This window comes from Syzygium oleosum, unplaced genomic scaffold (assembly GCF_021117445.2).
Source record: "Syzygium oleosum isolate NSW1041296 unplaced genomic scaffold, Sole_v2.1 Sole_v2.05, whole genome shotgun sequence".
In the NCBI taxonomy this organism is placed as follows: Eukaryota; Viridiplantae; Streptophyta; class Magnoliopsida; order Myrtales; family Myrtaceae; genus Syzygium; species Syzygium oleosum.
The window spans coordinates 11,663,260-11,679,796 of record NW_026607489.1 but is presented as its reverse complement, the minus strand read 5'-3'; the positions used below and the strand labels follow the sequence as shown (position 1 = coordinate 11,679,796).

The 16,537-nt window shown below is 44.3% G+C and overlaps 3 protein-coding genes across 3 annotated transcripts; 2 read left to right on the top strand and 1 right to left on the bottom strand.

Moving 5' to 3' along the window:
* Positions 1-420: 420 nt before the first annotated feature.
* LOC115678381 (protein DUF642 L-GALACTONO-1,4-LACTONE-RESPONSIVE GENE 2-like) lies at positions 421-3,722 on the top strand. Its single transcript, XM_030601758.2, has 3 exons — positions 421-519; positions 2,211-2,723; positions 2,886-3,722. Exons 1-3 carry the CDS (start codon positions 450-452, stop codon positions 3,419-3,421), a joined length of 1,119 nt encoding a protein of 372 aa, XP_030457618.1. The 5' UTR covers positions 421-449; the 3' UTR covers positions 3,422-3,722.
* Positions 3,567-7,738, bottom strand: LOC115678382 (uncharacterized). Its single transcript, XM_056311238.1, has 5 exons — positions 7,584-7,738; positions 6,011-6,480; positions 5,065-5,768; positions 4,302-4,457; positions 3,567-3,777 (listed from the first exon to the last, which is right to left on the bottom strand). The coding sequence occupies exons 2-3, from the start codon at positions 6,434-6,436 to the stop codon at positions 5,241-5,243; spliced, it is 954 nt and encodes a 317-aa protein (XP_056167213.1). The 5' UTR covers positions 6,437-6,480; positions 7,584-7,738; the 3' UTR covers positions 3,567-3,777; positions 4,302-4,457; positions 5,065-5,240.
* Positions 7,739-9,340: 1,602 nt separating this feature from the next.
* On the top strand, positions 9,341-12,392 carry LOC115678384 (cytochrome c oxidase subunit 5b-1, mitochondrial-like). Its single transcript, XM_030601760.2, has 6 exons — positions 9,341-9,675; positions 10,106-10,191; positions 10,325-10,375; positions 10,936-11,002; positions 11,181-11,260; positions 12,051-12,392. The coding sequence occupies exons 1-6, from the start codon at positions 9,474-9,476 to the stop codon at positions 12,111-12,113; spliced, it is 549 nt and encodes a 182-aa protein (XP_030457620.1). The 5' UTR covers positions 9,341-9,473; the 3' UTR covers positions 12,114-12,392.
* Positions 12,393-16,537: the final 4,145 nt, after the last annotated feature.

Genomic DNA, 16,537 nt, shown 5'->3' with positions numbered 1-16,537 from the left:
CTGGAACCGGACCGAAAAAACATGGTAGGTTCCAAAATAGTGTTCAGGGCAAACAGGGTAGATTCTAGGTTCCAAAAACTATGAACCGATTATAACAGCGTCGGTTTCAGGTTTTAGGTCTGGAACTGATCCACCCTGAAACCGATCATCCCTAATTCTCAATAAGGTTCTATATCACCTTGTTACGAAATATTTGTCCCCGGCAATCGGTGCACCGCCTTTATTTATACTCCTCAATTTTTTAAGTCTGGCCATTGATTTCTTCTTCTTCTTCTTTTTTTTTCATGGATACAGACAATTAAAATAAAGAGAGTGGCATTGATGTTGATTTCTCCAAAGCCAGTGGCATTCCCAATCGATCCATCAGATAAATAGCTTGGCGCAGCACCCGCCTTTCTGATCTTGACACCAGCCATCTCTCTCTCTCTCTCTCTCTAACACAGACAGAGATGCAGAAGGTGAACTTGCTGTTGCTGATACTGTGTGCCACCTCCTACAGTGCCACATCTCTCATTGATGGTAAGCTCTACATCATCATCTCTCACAGAACTACGCATGCCAGTGAACCAGTGTGCATGTTTCTATTGTTATCATCACTTTGTTTCGCAATTTCTTAAGAAACTTAATTACAAACTTTGTTGGTTCAATTTGTCATTGCAAATATATATATATATATATAGAGAGAGAGAGTATAGCTTGTAGAGGAGCCTAAAGGAGGTCCATCCACAGAATGTGTCCTCTCTTGTAAAGTTCCAACCGCTGAAGCAAATATGTAGATAACGCGGCTTGAATCCATGGCCAAACCATTTCAGTGATCCTGGTGTACTGATGACATCAAATGCTATCCGTTTCGGCATGTTTTCTTTAATCAAGATTTCCATGTCACTCGCGCACTCAACAATGCGTTCAACTAGGAACATCATTCATCAGAACCAGCTAAAGTTCTCAAGAGGTTTTTACAGAATTTCTAGGTGGACCCAACAAATCCATGGCCTGCAATTTAATTTCATGAGCATTCCTAGTAGACGAGATTGTAGTCCTTTTGCGAATTCTTTTATCATCTGGGTTCCTCTGGGGTTCTGCACTTATTAAATGCTCACTATCCTCAGATAGGACAGCAGACAATAAATGGCATTAACCATTAAAGTGAGAGCAATCCTTGGGTAGTTGACCATGATTAAGACTAGGGGGTTCAAAAAGCTACCCTTTTCCTCTCTTTTTCAAGTAGGGCCATGTGGATCTCTGACCTTACATCTGCTCAATCTGTTGTCCTATGTTCAGCTTCTGTGATCACTCCCAAGTCTGATAAAACAATTTAGGACTGTACTGCAGTTACCATCAAGTGGAAAATTTCTTCCACAATTTTTTGTCCCATGGCATATGTAAGAATGTAATGTTAACAAGATATTATAGACTAAATAACCGGTCTTTGCTCGTTGTAATCCTTTAACATGCACCGAAAGCCGGACCATTCATGGGGGTTCATGATAGCGCACCGGTATGCCGTGTGATATGACTCTTCTATAAGAACGACGACTTTGTTTGGAGTCTATGATCTATCAATGATCTTGAAGTCGGACCAATCCATGCATCAAGGTTTTTCTATGTCATCTAGTGATACGAGTTTCGTGTAGGAGTGTCGAGTCCACTATGTTAAGCCATACCTCATAAATAGAACTGTGCTTTGAAAATTTGAAATACGGTAGATACTCCTTTAGGACAGGCATTTCCCAATTACCGCAGGAAGAGCAGAGGATAGATACTTAAAATACATGATGAAAAAAATTTGTTGATTTAGGAAACCATTTATAAGATGATAATTATTCCTTGTGCAGTCTTTTTGGTTGAATTAATCTTAATGTCATGTATTAATCCATGTTCAAATGAGGTCAAAAGGGTCTAAGCCAGATTAATCAAAGTTTTCTTCCCACATGGCCTTTTTTTTATAAGGAAATTCTGAACATAACATGTGAACCCAGCATGTAATGAGCTTTTTCTAGCAATGTTCTCTTACCATCATTCACGTGCTAGATTCTGTGCCCATTTCTTTAGTTTCAAGCGACTATGTGGTAGATCAAGCCTGATGATTCTCCTAAGAGTAAGAAATAAAAAGATCTATCACATGATACTGATTTTGAATGAACGACTAGAAATTTTCATGAACCGGCCAAGCTAACAAGCGAATGACCCGAATTTGGCATTGTCCTCAGGTTTATTGCCGAACGGCGGCTTCGAGAATGGCCCGAAGCCGTCACAGCTGAAAGGAACGGTGGTCACCAGCAAGACCGCCATTCCTAGATGGGAAATTTCAGGCTATGTTGAGTACATCGAATCAGGTCACAAGCAGGGTGATATGTTACTGGTAGTCCCTGAAGGAGCATATGCAGTGAGGCTTGGCAACGAGGCTTCGATAAAGCAGAAGGTGAAGGTCGTGAAGGGTACGTTCTACTCAGTCACATTTAGCGCGGCCCGGACATGCGCGCAAGAAGAGAAATTGAACGTATCGGTCTCGCCGAACTCAGAGACACACGACTGGGGAATATTGCCGATGCAAACAATGTACAGCAGCAATGGATGGGATTCTTATTGCTGGAGTTTCCAAGCGGAAGCCCCGGAAATCGAGATCTCGATCCATAACCCGGGTGTGGACGAGGACCCGGCTTGTGGACCATTGATCGATTCGGTCGCATTGAAGGCATTGTACATCCCGAGACGCACTAACGGTAAATTCTCAATCTCTGTCGATTGAGTCTCACTGTTGATTCTGCTTCTTAATAATTTTATAGATGCGTTGATATGAGAAAGATCAGACCAAGTTCATCATGTTCGGTTTACTGAAGTACCACCTTCAACGTTGACTGGGTTTCTTTTTTTTTTTTTTTCAGCAAATTTGGTGAAGAACGGAAATTTTGAGGAAGGCCCTTATGTGCCCCCAAAGACATCATGGGGCGTCCTAATACCGCCCCACGTTGAGGATGACCACAGCCCTTTGCCCGGATGGATAATCGAGTCCCTAAAAGCAGTGAAGTACGTCGATTCAGACCACTTCGCCGTTCCGGAGGGGAAGCATGCGGTGGAACTCCTCGCCGGGAAGGAAAGCGCCATTGCACAAGTCGTCTCGACCCAGCCTGGCAAAGTCTACGTCCTCACGTTCGCGGTCGGCGATGCCAAGAACTCATGTGAAGGGTCTATGGCAGTGGAGGCATATGCAGGGAAGGCGTCTGTTACGGTGCCCTACACTTCTATGGGCAAAGGCGGTCACGTCCGTGCTAAACTCCGGTTCACAGCCACATCGGCTCACACAAGGCTCACGTTCTTGAGCTCGTACTACAACATGCAGAGTGATCACTCTGGTTCTTTGTGTGGACCTGTTATTGATGATGTGAGGTTGGTTAGCGTTCGCAGCCGCAAACTAGCATGAGACTCTGGCTTGTTTTGAGAAGCCACCTGAGAAACCAGCAGTTTCCAGGAGGCTTATCATGATATAATGCTATATGCTATGATTTCTTGCCGCAACACTTCCAATTGATTCCTTTTCAAAAATGAGTGGATCGGGCTAACGAAGCTATTTAGAATTTGGGGAGGACTCTATTGCACTTTCTCCAGTCAGGACTCTATCTATTAGGAAGATATTACATTACATGTACTGTACTCAGTTGTGTTTGATATCTGGTATAACATTGGAGATCCATACTGCAGCATCCTCCAGTACTTTGAATAAATTATAAGTGGCTGCTTCTGCTCCCGTTGCCTGATCCTCTTGTGAATGGTGCGATCCTAACATTACACAAACATTGAGAGAGAGAGAGAGAGAGAGAGGTTCAATTTATTCTATGATAAGATTGAAGCTGGATAGTGCAATTCTCATTGTCTTCAGCATTCAAAAAAATATGGTCATTGGTTTAACTTGTACCTGTCAGCACATAGCTATGCTTTTCAGGCATTCATGATTTTTTACGCAGATGGATTGAACAAATTAAACATGAGAATAAGTAACTCTAAGCTTCCAAATGCATCCACAGAAACGTAAGCTACCACCACATGTTGGCACAGCGATATAACCTTTAAGCAAAAACAAGAAAGAAAGCACAGCCCTTTACGAAGCTCTAGATTCAAACATATGACATGCTAATAAATAAGCCAGAGCTAAGAATTTAGGCGATGAATGATCAAGAAAAACAAAACTCATCATAATTTTGATCATTAAAGCAGAAATTAATAAGTGATGGTGCTCTTCCTTAAGACGACTGATTGACTGATGGTTTTAAGTTAAGAAGAGATGTACAAATAATCATATGCACCTGAGGAAAGGTGTCAGCTGTCAAGAATCAAGATCCTCAGCATTATATCCTTGTCCTAGAGCAAGGGGTGAACCTCTGAGATTCGCGATAAAAACAGCTTAGATAGCACCAAAGAGTGGATCAAAGAACTTGCGGGGATGCCAGATTTATCAACATCTACAGCGCACCAAAGAAGGGTAGAATCATATGCAGCAGAAATTAATTATTTGGAGTCTCTATAACACAGAATCTTTCGATGAAGCACTCTATCTTTTAACATGCAATGTTGAAATCCAGAAAAATAAGAAATTCAGTCAAAGATTTTCTTTGCTCAGCCTAAGTTTTTACACCTTCCACCAAAAAAGAAGCATCTCACAAGCACATGAATACCTGAAGTAAGTCCTTTAAGAATGACACTCCTGTTCATCTACTTTGACACATCACTCTCACTGGGACAATATTGAATGAACTTAAAGAAAATCAAATCAGAGATATCTATTATCAAACTGGTGCCACTATTTTCATTGTAAATCCAATTCTAAAAAATTCTCAAATAGTGAAAGATTGAGCCGAGAGACTATTACACTGTACGTAAAATCTTAACTCTTGATTCACACAATTTCATTGGAAAAATACATAAACCAATGCTCGCGACGACGAATGTAATCAATTTCATGGTCAAGGAAGGGCGAAACATAACAAGAAGACCAAGATCCAATGTTTCATTCCGCTATCAGCGAGTAAGAAGCCTAGCATCAGCAGAAGTTAAATTTCTTATAATCACCAGATGCTTGTTTGTCTGAACTGTGCAGAGATTGGTGAAGGCTTGGCATTTGTGTCTTCAGCCCAACTGGAAGTCTGAAAAGCTCAGAACTGGACAGTGACTGGATGAGGCGAAGGAACGGATCTTGCCTCCAATTCTTCTTTTGTCGGACAAAGAATATGAGTCTCCTTAATACATTATGCCACGGATGATTCAGCGTCACTGAGTTCGCCAGAAGTATTCCCGATGCAGCAATTTATTGAACTTGAAGACCAATTATTGCCGTTAGTACTAGAGCTGCCAACAGATGATGCACAACTATCAATGTTGATGTTCTTTGACGTCGTCAGCTGAAAAGCTTCATTAAACCCTCCTGGTTCCACCTCAGGAAACCTAGTTCTCCAGCAACAGGAGGAATAACTTGCATTATTTTCTTCCTCATTCAGGTAATCAGATGCATCAGCCTTTTCTGAAGCATAAGATGGAGTCCCTGGCAAAGTCTCCCCATAATTATTGGTAATGAGTTTGATCTTCTTAAAACCAACACAGTGTGATTCAACATGAGGCGAGCAAACATGTGAACCTGTCTCCAGTTTCCTCTCTGAATCTACTTGAAACTGAAGTTCAGTATTTCCCTCAGTTGGGGAAAATTCAGCTCCGGCTTGCAGCTTCAAGTCTGTTTCTGCAAGTCGTTTTCTCCGGGATATGGTGCAATTACGAGCGCCCTATATAAAAAGCCCAATTCAATCTAAAAGAAATAAGAAAACATGCTTACCAGAAAGCTCCTCGCTCTAAGACTTTTCAATGTAAAGGGGGAAGCATTCAATCACACCAGAGGGAGTCAACTTTTATTACTTATTAGGACCGACCATTCTCCCAGGAAAGCAAAAAACTTGAAGCTGTAATAGAAAATAAACAATCTAAAAGATATGTGCAGAAGGACAAGCATCTACTATGCAAAAATTACCTTTCCGACCACGAACCAGTTGCCATCTTTCCATATCTGCCTAGCCCTGAGATAACGTTTATGGACATTGAAATGCCGTAAGCTTCCAACTGGCCTAACCACAAAGTGGTTTCCATGAAAAACCTTTACAACTATGGCAGTCTTCCACGATAGGTTGTGAAACACCTCGACAACATCACCTGGAACCCATGCACCTATGCCTTCCGCAGGAGGTGGACAGGGCCGAATGACCTTCCTCGGTACCCTCTCTACTTTCTTCCCGGCAGTACCGGGATAACCACAGCATTTCACATAGTAATTGCGCCCATTTCCAGATATTATTTCGGAATAAACCCAAGCACCTATGAAGTCCTCTTTCATGCTGAGCACCTCCACTTTACTTCCTTTTTTCAGTCTCATGGTGGTGCTTCCTTTTTTCAGCCTCATGGTGGTCACCGTATTGTTAATGACTCGAACCAGGAAAGTAGACCCTGAAATAGCGAAGCAAAGACTTAGAATGAGCAAATGTAAGACGACGTAGAAGGCCACAGATGAGATGCTAATTTGACCCGGTTGATGAGTTGCAATAATAACTGTAAAAATGTTAATGAAACACATATGACAACATATAATCATACAGGCACATGAGCGTGCAACAGAGAGAGAGAGAGAGAGAGAGAGAGAGAGAGAGAGAGAGAGAGAGACAGAGAGAACAGAGAGGACTACACAGATATTTCGTTACGACTAGCGTTATAGCACCTGGGAATAGATTTACCACGTATAATGCAAGAAATTGAACAGAAAGAGGCATCTGCTCATGCTTTTAAGCCACTTTGGACACAGATATTTACACGAGGTAACCAGAGTAGTCGACATTTGTTTCCCTCTGTACTTGTATCTTTAGCAGTCAATCATGCCTATACAATTCCCAAACCTTTTGAATCTGGCTTCGATGACGAGCGGACTTTAAAAAAGTACTCTACAAGAAAGAGTTGAACTTTGCGCAGCAAATTCATGTCAACGAGCCTTTAGCTTGGAAAAACCATCTTGCGCATACCCAGTAAAAACACTAGTTCCAACTCAAAAAAAATTCGAATTTCTTCCTACGCAAGTGCGACCGCTTCGCCGAGAGGCTGACGGGCTTTCTTGCACAGCAAGGTAACCTTCAAACTCTAATCTGATCGTAAATTCAAATCCTTCCGCCGACTTTCTCTCAACACATGCAAGTTCAGAGGAGCAGAACAGGCGCGGCCCTGATTACGCAATGCGAACGCAAGAGATCACACACGAGACTCACGCAAGCACAAAACAAAACCCCCTAAGAGAAGATCCTCCCCTGAATCCTCCAGCGCTCTCGCATCTCCGGAAACCAATATAGCTCGCGCGTTCGCCTCCTCTCAATCCTCGAACGCACGGGGCACAACAAAAAAATCACACGCGCGAAGCGAAACGAGAACAAAGAATCGTCGACAGGCACAGGACACGGTGAGGATCGTCGCCGAAATGGCAATCAAAGGGACTGAGAACGAGAACGAGAACTCGCGGTGGCGGCACACGGCCATCGTCACCACGCGCAAAGCTCGAATCCACGCACCTCGCGGGGAGGGCGCGCGCGCGCCGACGGCGGAGGGAAGATCGCCGGACCGATGATCCGGAATGCTCCGCCCTCGCTGCTTCTTCTTCTTCTTCGAGACGGAGTTCTTGCGGGAAGAGTGACGACGAGAGTGAGCGAAAGCTTGCGCCCGAAGAAATTCTGGAAGAAGGAGAAGGAGGAGGAGGAGAAGATAATAAAAGAAAAAAAATAGAAAAAAGAAATTTTTTTTTTTTTTTTGGAAGAATTCGAGTCCGAGTCGGAGCGGGACTTCCCCCGAGTCGGAGCGAGTTGATAAGACTGTGTGATCTCGCGGACCGTCGCGTTCGAGTTCGATCACCCCCCTCGGGGGGGTCGTTGCCGCCGCTAACGGTTTTATTTGCGCCTTCGTTTTCGAAAGGTACCCGGCCAATGGCGTCGCGCCACGTCGGCACTTGGATCCGTTTCGCAACGACCGAGGATGGACACCGGGGATTTTTTTGAGAGTATATCCATCTAATTGCATGTTACCTTAAGACTTAAGTACAACATTCTTATCAATTGTTCTTATAATTTTTTGGGTTAATACCACGACAAATTCCAAACTAAATTAGTACACTTATGATAAATTTACCACGAACTAATTTTTGGGATTAATTTGTCATACGTGTATCAATTCTGTATTTTTCGTGATATTAACTCTAATTTTTATTATCGTGGCCTTAACATTAATTTATTGATTGAAATTATAACTAGGTTTTCTTGTGTCTATAGTTCATTTGTCTTTGATTTTGGTAGTGTCAAAGTTTCTAATAATAAATTTCTTTCTAGGAAAAAAAAAACATTACGTAAATTATATCCTTTTCCTTGCGTATTTTTGTGATGCACATGCGTTATCTTTGCTTGTTAAATAAATCATCGACGTGAACTTATGAATACCCCGGTGGGAGTATGGATGACGTGCCTTCAACCGGACCAAGAAGCTGACATGGTCTCGGGCTCTAGAACTGACCTATGGAACCATCTACCCTAGTGTACAAAAATAACAATTCGAAGCCCGTACAACATAATTTGTAGCACCAAATTGCTAGACCAATCGTTGACTCGTTATTCTTTTTTTCAATGGCAAAGAAGAGCAATTTCTTGTAATTTTTAAAGGTGAATAGAAGTCAAGGTTAGCCTAATTAAACCGCGGGCTGTATTCAGCAGTTCTCTGTGGTTTTTAAAATTGAAAACGTTAATTGGACTAAATGTGCCATCAAATTGTAATTGACAAATGAAATTTGATGATAGCACGTGGCACGCATATTAAGGCTATAAATCATGTTTTATAGATACCAATTTAGTTATAAAATTTTTAATTTTGACAATATAATCATAAACCTTTGAGTAAAATTTCACGTGTAGTCCTTCTGGCCACTTGTCGCCGGAAATCCCTGCCACGTAAGATGGCCGGCACTGACTGGACGATGCCTCAGTAACTTCCGGGTGACAATTTGGCCGGGGCGTTTACCTTTCGAATTCGATGATTGATTTGCATTAGCAAAATGGATAAGTTTGAGAAATTGAATCGGCATGCTATATAACGACGAGGAGTCTAATCCCCGCATAATTTCGCCGAAGCCACGGCACGTGGGAAATCTCCACCCGGCACGCGCGGCGCGGGGCCTACTCCCCTGCGGCGGCGACTAGCGTAGCGAGCCACTGGGACGATCGATCGCGACCGTTCCCCCCGCTCCGTCCCCATCGCTTAGCGACCTCCTCAATTCCCCATTTCGAAAGTCTTCTTCTGCAGAGAGAGAAAAAGAGAGCTCAAGAGAGAGAGAGAGGAAGGCTCCTCGTCGATCTTGTTCGAGCAGGGCGTGACCTGAGATCAACACAGCTCCCCACCGCCGTCGAAATCGAGCTCCAGCCATGTGGAGAAGGCTCGCCTCTTCGCACCTCAAAACCCTAGCCGCCGCCGCCGCCTCCTCCTCCTCCGCCCCGCGCCGATCCTCCGCCGCCGCCGCCGCCTCTTCTCCAGCTCGATTGTTCGGCAGCCCGCCCCTCATTTCTCGCCCCCTCCTCCGCTCCTGCTCCTCTTCCTTGCTCGCGCGCCGGTTCAGCGTCGAATCCGGTATTTCTCTCCTCCGCGCTCGGATTCTTCTGCTCGCGTTGAATTCGCATTCCGGCGGCGATTTTAGTGTCGTTTTCTGTGGCTTGACCGTGTCGAGGCGTCGCTTCCATAGATAACTGACGCTGATCTCTGGGCGACTGATTTGTTGATAATTGCGTGTGTTTCGTGGAAACTGTAGCGCACAGGGAGGTAGAGGTAGAGGTTTTACATGTTCATTCATCGATTTTTTCGTTGTTTTTTTTTTTTTTTGGTTATGCAATGCGTGGATTTTTGTAGTGCTGCATCTATATTCACGATTCGGGTGGATCGTTTTGTGTCCTGTGGATTGTGTTTCGTGAAATTGAACTGGGAGGAGGAAATGAAGCGAGCTCAGTAGTTCACCGGAGATGCTGAGTGTCTGTGAAGGGATGTTGATTCTCTGATGCTACAGGTGAAACAGCTGTTAAGAAGAAGGTCGAAGATGTAATGCCTATCGCAACTGGACACGAGCGTGAGGAGCTAGAAGCTGAGCTTGAGGTGATTTTCCGGGACCCTGCATTTTTTGGCCAATGTGGAGTATGGTGCTGGCCTTCGCGGAGATTTTGAATTGTCCAAAAAAGTGTATGCTAACTAATTTTTCTCCCGAACCCTCTGCAAAAACTATATGCAGGGAAGGGACGTTCTCGACATCAACTTCCCAGTCGGGCCTTTTGGTACCAAGGTGAGTGTGCTCTTGTCTTTTATTCGCAGGTAGCCATTTGAGGATCTAGATGATGTTATTGAATTTTAGATTGGGGTTGGATCTCTAGCATGTCTTTGTATTATTGTTAATTCGGTTAGTTCTTGCATTTCTCTCGAGGCAAGTGATTGTTGATTATTTGAGAAGGATGCGTACTGATAATGAGGAAGAAATTACATCAATTTGTTCTCTTCCTTTTCGATCTTCAAAAGCCAGATCGTAGGTTTTTGCCTTTCTTTCGTAGTTGGCCTTTTAGCTGGGTAAAGTTTTCTTTCACAGAATAAATGTGGGAACAGATCAATGGAGAAAATTTTATTTTTAATGTCTCTGTTATGTTGAACATGCTGTCTTGGACGGAGGGGGAAGGTATGAGAGGATCCCCTAGGTGATCCCATCTAGTCAGAAATGCCTATGCTCTTTTGCGTTTGTCTTATTTTTGGCTTTTCTGTGCTTGTTGTATGTAGTCTTAAGCAAGTGAGAAGGATGTATTTGCTTTAATTGTCGTCTTAACGATATGGTACTTGTGTTCTGAGTGTGTGTAGGAATCTCCTGCTGTTGTCAAGTCGTACTATGATAAGAGAATAGTCGGATGTCCGGGAGGGGAAGGAGGTAGGTTCTTACCTTTTATGCCATCTATCTTCACGTGCAATGGAGCAAATCCTCCCCCAACCAATCTTATCACCCATCAGTAGGAGCACATTCTATCAAATGAATAGTATGTGTATCTCTACAGAACCACTTTTTCTCAGTTAGTTTTTAATATGCTGTTTTTAATTCTTGATTGAAGAGGATGAGCATGACGTTGTCTGGTTCTGGCTGGAGAAAGGCAAGCCTCATGAATGTCCCGTGTGTGCACAGTATTTTGTGGTAAGTGTGATAACATGTTTCTTGTGCCAGTGCAGTAAGCATGCTGACAATCCATATGCTGTATAATTAGCTCGGTCTTTATCTGACTAAAATCTCATCTATATATATTTATACTGAAGATACTGGGCATATCATGGGTATTTCTGTTTAAATGGGTATGGAAATAGTACTTATTTCCAAGTTTAGAAGTCTTACCTGCTCCTTTGTTATGAAGGTAATATGACAATTGAAACAATCTTCTTCTGTTGTCCGGTTTCATAGAGAAATTGATACAGAATCTTCGACCCCTCTCTCCACGCGCACGCATTTACACACAAACACACAGGTGGTCCTCATTATTGTGGTGATCTTAGTGAATGAATGAACTTGAAGAAACATGTAATTTTCTTTCTGCTATGAGAAAAGAGGTCAGATGGACTTAAATTTTGAAGTATCTTACATGATGTAGATTTGCTTATTATGCACTAATACAATGGATGGAGAAAGGAGTCAAACAATGACACCTGGATTCATGTAATTCATTTGAGATCTTCCATTGCTTCTATGAATTCTTTTTTCTACTGGTTAAAGCATCTTTCCCACACAGAGAGTGGCTGCCGTTTTCTGTGTAATATGAAGACAGATCATCTTTCTTTTACTAGCAAATACGCCACTGGAGCTCTGACAATTTGATCTTTTCCAATTTTTATTGCATTTTATGGTCATACTGACTGCACTGCTAGATTATCCAGTTTAGGTTCCCCTTTGCCAATGTAGAAACATCATTGATCATATTCTCATGTTTTGACAGCTTGAAGTTGTGGGTCCCGGAGGACCACCAGATGGGCATGATGACGAAGACCATCACCATTGATTCGGGCTTGAGGGTTCGTGATTGGAATAAAATCTGGGGAGGTAAAAGGACAGTTTTCTGTACTCTGCTGAGTCAATCAAAGGCTCGTTATGTTTGTTTCTTTTTGGTCACGGCTCAAAAGACCGTGACATGCAACAGTGGGGCTGTACCTTCCTTTTTTGGTACTCTAGATGTGGAATATTTGCACTCAGAGCTATGGATATTATTGTTAGGTCTTCCCTGGATTTGTTGCTGAATAATGATTCTTTTGTGACCCTTCTTCTAGGTGTTTTCACACAAGGGATTTAATGAACAGTTTTGATCTTTGAGGATATGCTTGTTCAATATGTTTCAACACTGGATTTACTCTTGCAATTAGAGGTAAAATAAGCAACAAATGAGTGACCGCACCAAAGTTAGGCATTGTAACTCAAGCATTGCCTGGCGTAGCAAGTGTACGTCGACAGGTGTTCTGATAATTACTGCATGTATCTGTACCTTATCTTTTATGCAGGTGAAAGTTAACATTGGATGTCCGAGGTCATGCGCACGAGAGAGTTTCCATTAGTATTCGACATCAGTACTGATCATAATAAATCATAGGATTGACCTTTGCTTCTGGCCAAACATAAATATTTTCGGTTACTCTTGATCTTAGATCGAAGCTCTGGTTTACTTTGGTGGTGGTGATTTCTATTCTTTGCACATCTCAAAAAACAGTGCTGCCTTGGAAAATCATGAATGGATACCGGGCATGTAACCATATCTGTGGATTTCCTACGAAAATATATGGATCTTACGCAATGGGCCAACAACCCATTCGACACAATATGATCAGACGTGTATTATGAAGATAGATATGAATATGTGCTCAATTTTCAGTAAGATGCACTTTGACCCCCTCCTTTGGACGGACCATGCATTGTTACTGACAACTATTTATCGTCCAACTAATGTCATTAGCACCGTGTTTGAATGCCTAAGTAGATTTCTATGGCTTAAAGTCGTAGCACTATGGAGATGCTCTTTCGATCAATGAAATGGCTTGGGTTTTGCCTACACCCTATTGACATTCAAGTATGAGATAAAGGGAAGACTACCGAAATTTCATTTTCTACGATGTTATCACCAGTACGCATCGCGCAACATGAACAAAAGAACCTCTCCACCAAGTTAGAGCATACCTTCTCGAATTTCAACTTCAGATATCCGACACAAGGTGCACGATTTCAACAGGTCATGCTTTTCATGTCACGCCCCGAACCCCAACGAGCTCGCGGCATCCCCTGCTCCGGTCGAAATGATGCGACGTCCCAGGAACGTCGCCGACCCAACCCAAACATCAGAGCCACATGCGGAAGCGAATAACAAAACCCCTGACAAATAATGACGACAATGGGGTAGAACAACGTAACAATCCAAAGAACCACATATTCATACAACACCAAATATACAAACATCATATTCCAGACATAAATACAGACTAACATCCTCAGTCACCGTTTAAACAAAAGATCGAGGTCTGGTTAACTTAACTTCCCTATGGGTCAACCCGATTTACACAACCCCTAAAACCCTAGGGAAAAACCTAAGGATCGCCCTCGTCCGCCCGCTTCAATTTCTCGGCTTGAAACTCGGAACTCACCGCACCCTCCACCGGGCACCAACAAAGCTCCCCTGACTTCCAAAAGAAAAGGCGCACTTCCCAGGTTTAGGGCCGGTTCAAAAGTGGCGGTTATACAACCGTGAGACGAATCTCAATAAGTGTACAACCCCAAACCCCACGTAGGCACTCACGTACCGCCGCACGAAAACACACATAACACACAACGATCGGCCAAACTAACAATCACATGCGACCCTACCTGGAATCTATCACGCACGTTCCTCGCACGTTAGACAATAACACAGCCAACACATCACAAAGAAGGAATCACAGACGCGCGCGTGCCTCAATTATAAGACGAAACCACTTGGGCACGTCCCATACCGTGCCTAGCGCTTTCTACCCCATAATTAAGCATCACATCACGCGATACAAACACACTCGCACGCTACTCACACCATGCGTCACTTTCCACAATCCTCTCGCTTGTCTTGCCAAATCTACTCATTCTCAACCTTTCCACCACTACCGCGCCCGCGTAAAACGCATCAGGCCAACGGTCTTCTGACCTCGTCAGGCATCGTCACCCCGTCGGGCCGGGCATCGTCACCTCGTCAGGGACGGCATCGTCCCGCGTAAACGTACACGCCTCAGGACGGAATCCTACACACACTTTCCTTCTACCGCGCCCGCGTAAAACGCATCAGGCCAACGGTCTTCTGACCACGTCAGGCATCGACACCCCGTCGGGCCGGGCATCGTCACCTCGTCAGGGACGGCATCGTCCCGCGTAAACGTACACGCCTCAGGACGGACCTTTCCAACCAAACCACATTTCCATATCCTCGTTCCACTCAAACCACACTTGCCACGCCACCACACAAACACACTGCCAAACATACACACTTCAGACACATTTCACATTTACACAACCTCGTCACACAAACACCGCACGAACACCCAATCACACATTGTTGGCACGCGAATACAATACGCGAATGCACTACCACACCACCACACTTCACGGCCACACACACACGACACATGGCCAGTCCACAATCAGCCCAAGCACAATCCCAAATCAGCCACAACCACACAGTCATATCACAACACACACGATCAACACACAAACTGGCATTTCTCCACACCCAAACGTTATCAAATCAGTTCAGGCCCTTCACGACAATTTCACAAAATCTCGGGACGGACCTAACAGTACTAACCACACGACAAACAGCACCCCACAGCACCTAAAACCACACATCACAGCCATCAATCAGTCTTTTTCGCCCTCAAAATCACCATATCTCACTCCCGGCTCTTCACGGCACTTTCATAAAATTACGAGCCGGTCCTAATGGTACTAACTGCGTATCGAACAGCCACTCACAGCACATCACACGGCATATCACAGCCAGCAAACAGTCCCTAAAATCACTTAAACCGAACTTCAAACGAGTCTAGAAATACCCGAGGTCCTAAATGACATTTGGGGAAAACACTTACCCAAAAAGGCGAGACAGAACGGGGCTGGAAAGGGCCGGGACAGCGGCAGCAGCGTCGCCGGCGATTTACGGACGGCGTGAACAGTGTTCCGTACGGACGCGATGAACAGTACCGCTCGGTACGGACACTGTACGGACAGCTGGGACGGTGGCCGGAGAGGTGCCGGTGACAGCCGCGGCGTCCGACGGTCCGGCGTGAACAGTGATCCGTACGGACGGGTGAACAGTACCGTACGGCCGCTGTACGGACTACGCTGGACGGCGACGTACGGCGAGGCTGGACGGCTGGGTGTCGACGGAACGGCGATCGGAGCTCCGGCGAAGCTCCGGCGGTACTGTTTGCAGACCGGGAAAGAGAAAAACAGAGAAACAAGGCTGTTTTGGACAAAAACTGGGGCTGTGGTGGCTGCACAGAGGTGGAAATGGTTGCTGGTGATGTTGGCTTGGTGGGGGCAGCACCGGCTGGTACTGTTCCGGCGTGAACAGTACCGGAAATGGCAGAAACGTAAACTGCAGAATAGAAAACAGAGAAAGGAGAGAAAACTTGCGGGAGAAATGGCCGAATGGTCTGCTGAAGAGAGAGAATAACCTGGTCAAATATGGGTCAACAAGTGTGGGTGGATTCCAAGTGTCAAGATCTAGGGCTAATGGACAATTTTGCCCTTGATCCAAAGGCTAGGATTTGCCCTAATCCAATAATTTAGGGGTAGAATGGTCATTTGCTCTTAACCATGGTTGACCAGACCTGAGTTAAGCCTAACTCACCTTGGTTAATCCCAAAATTAAATCCAATTTTCGGAATTAATCAAAAATGGCCTAGGGGCATTTTCGTAATTTTCCGATCCCGAACCGAAATTCCAATTTTTGCACATACGCGTTCCATATATGCGTGGCCAACATAATATGGCGTCGGAATCGCGAAATTCATCGCGCAAGCCCTCGAAAATCCACGTCAAAGTCTCGGGAATAAAATAATATTATTTTTCCAATTTTTGTCGAAATTCCAATTTTTGGCCAAAACCACTCTAAATGTGCGTGGCCACCCCAAAATGACTTTGGCCGCGAAAAATAACCTCAAACGGCCTTCGAATCCAGCCTCGGTGCCCACAGGGGCAAAACCGTAATTTTTCCGGCCCCGGACTGAAATCCATTTTTTCGCAGAAATGGGTGGCCCCAAGGTTGGCCAAGCCAAAAACGTCATCGGCCATCCAAAATTGTCACTTTCAAAATTCTCGATTCCCGGGCCCGAATTCCAAGAAATGACTAAAATCGAGCAATAGCAACTTTAGCTTATCTCTGGCTAACGGGTGGCTCTCTGGAATTACGCGCTCTCG

Coding starts and splice junctions, on each gene's coding strand:
- LOC115678381 (XM_030601758.2), top strand. CDS start 450: ATGCAGAAGGTGAACTTGCTGTTGCTGATACTGTGTGCCACCTCCTAC. Junction 520..2,210: donor TGCCACATCTCTCATTGATG/GTAAGCTCTACA, acceptor CATTGTCCTCAG/GTTTATTGCCGAACGGCGGC. Junction 2,724..2,885: donor CATCCCGAGACGCACTAACG/GTAAATTCTCAA, acceptor TTTTTTTTTCAG/CAAATTTGGTGAAGAACGGA.
- LOC115678382 (XM_056311238.1), bottom strand. CDS start 6,436: ATGAGGCTGAAAAAAGGAAGCACCACCATGAGACTGAAAAAAGGAAGT. Junction 5,769..6,010: donor ACTGGTTCGTGGTCGGAAAG/GTAATTTTTGCA, acceptor CTTTTTATATAG/GGCGCTCGTAATTGCACCAT.
- LOC115678384 (XM_030601760.2), top strand. CDS start 9,474: ATGTGGAGAAGGCTCGCCTCTTCGCACCTCAAAACCCTAGCCGCCGCC. Junction 9,676..10,105: donor CCGGTTCAGCGTCGAATCCG/GTATTTCTCTCC, acceptor CTGATGCTACAG/GTGAAACAGCTGTTAAGAAG. Junction 10,192..10,324: donor AGCTAGAAGCTGAGCTTGAG/GTGATTTTCCGG, acceptor AACTATATGCAG/GGAAGGGACGTTCTCGACAT.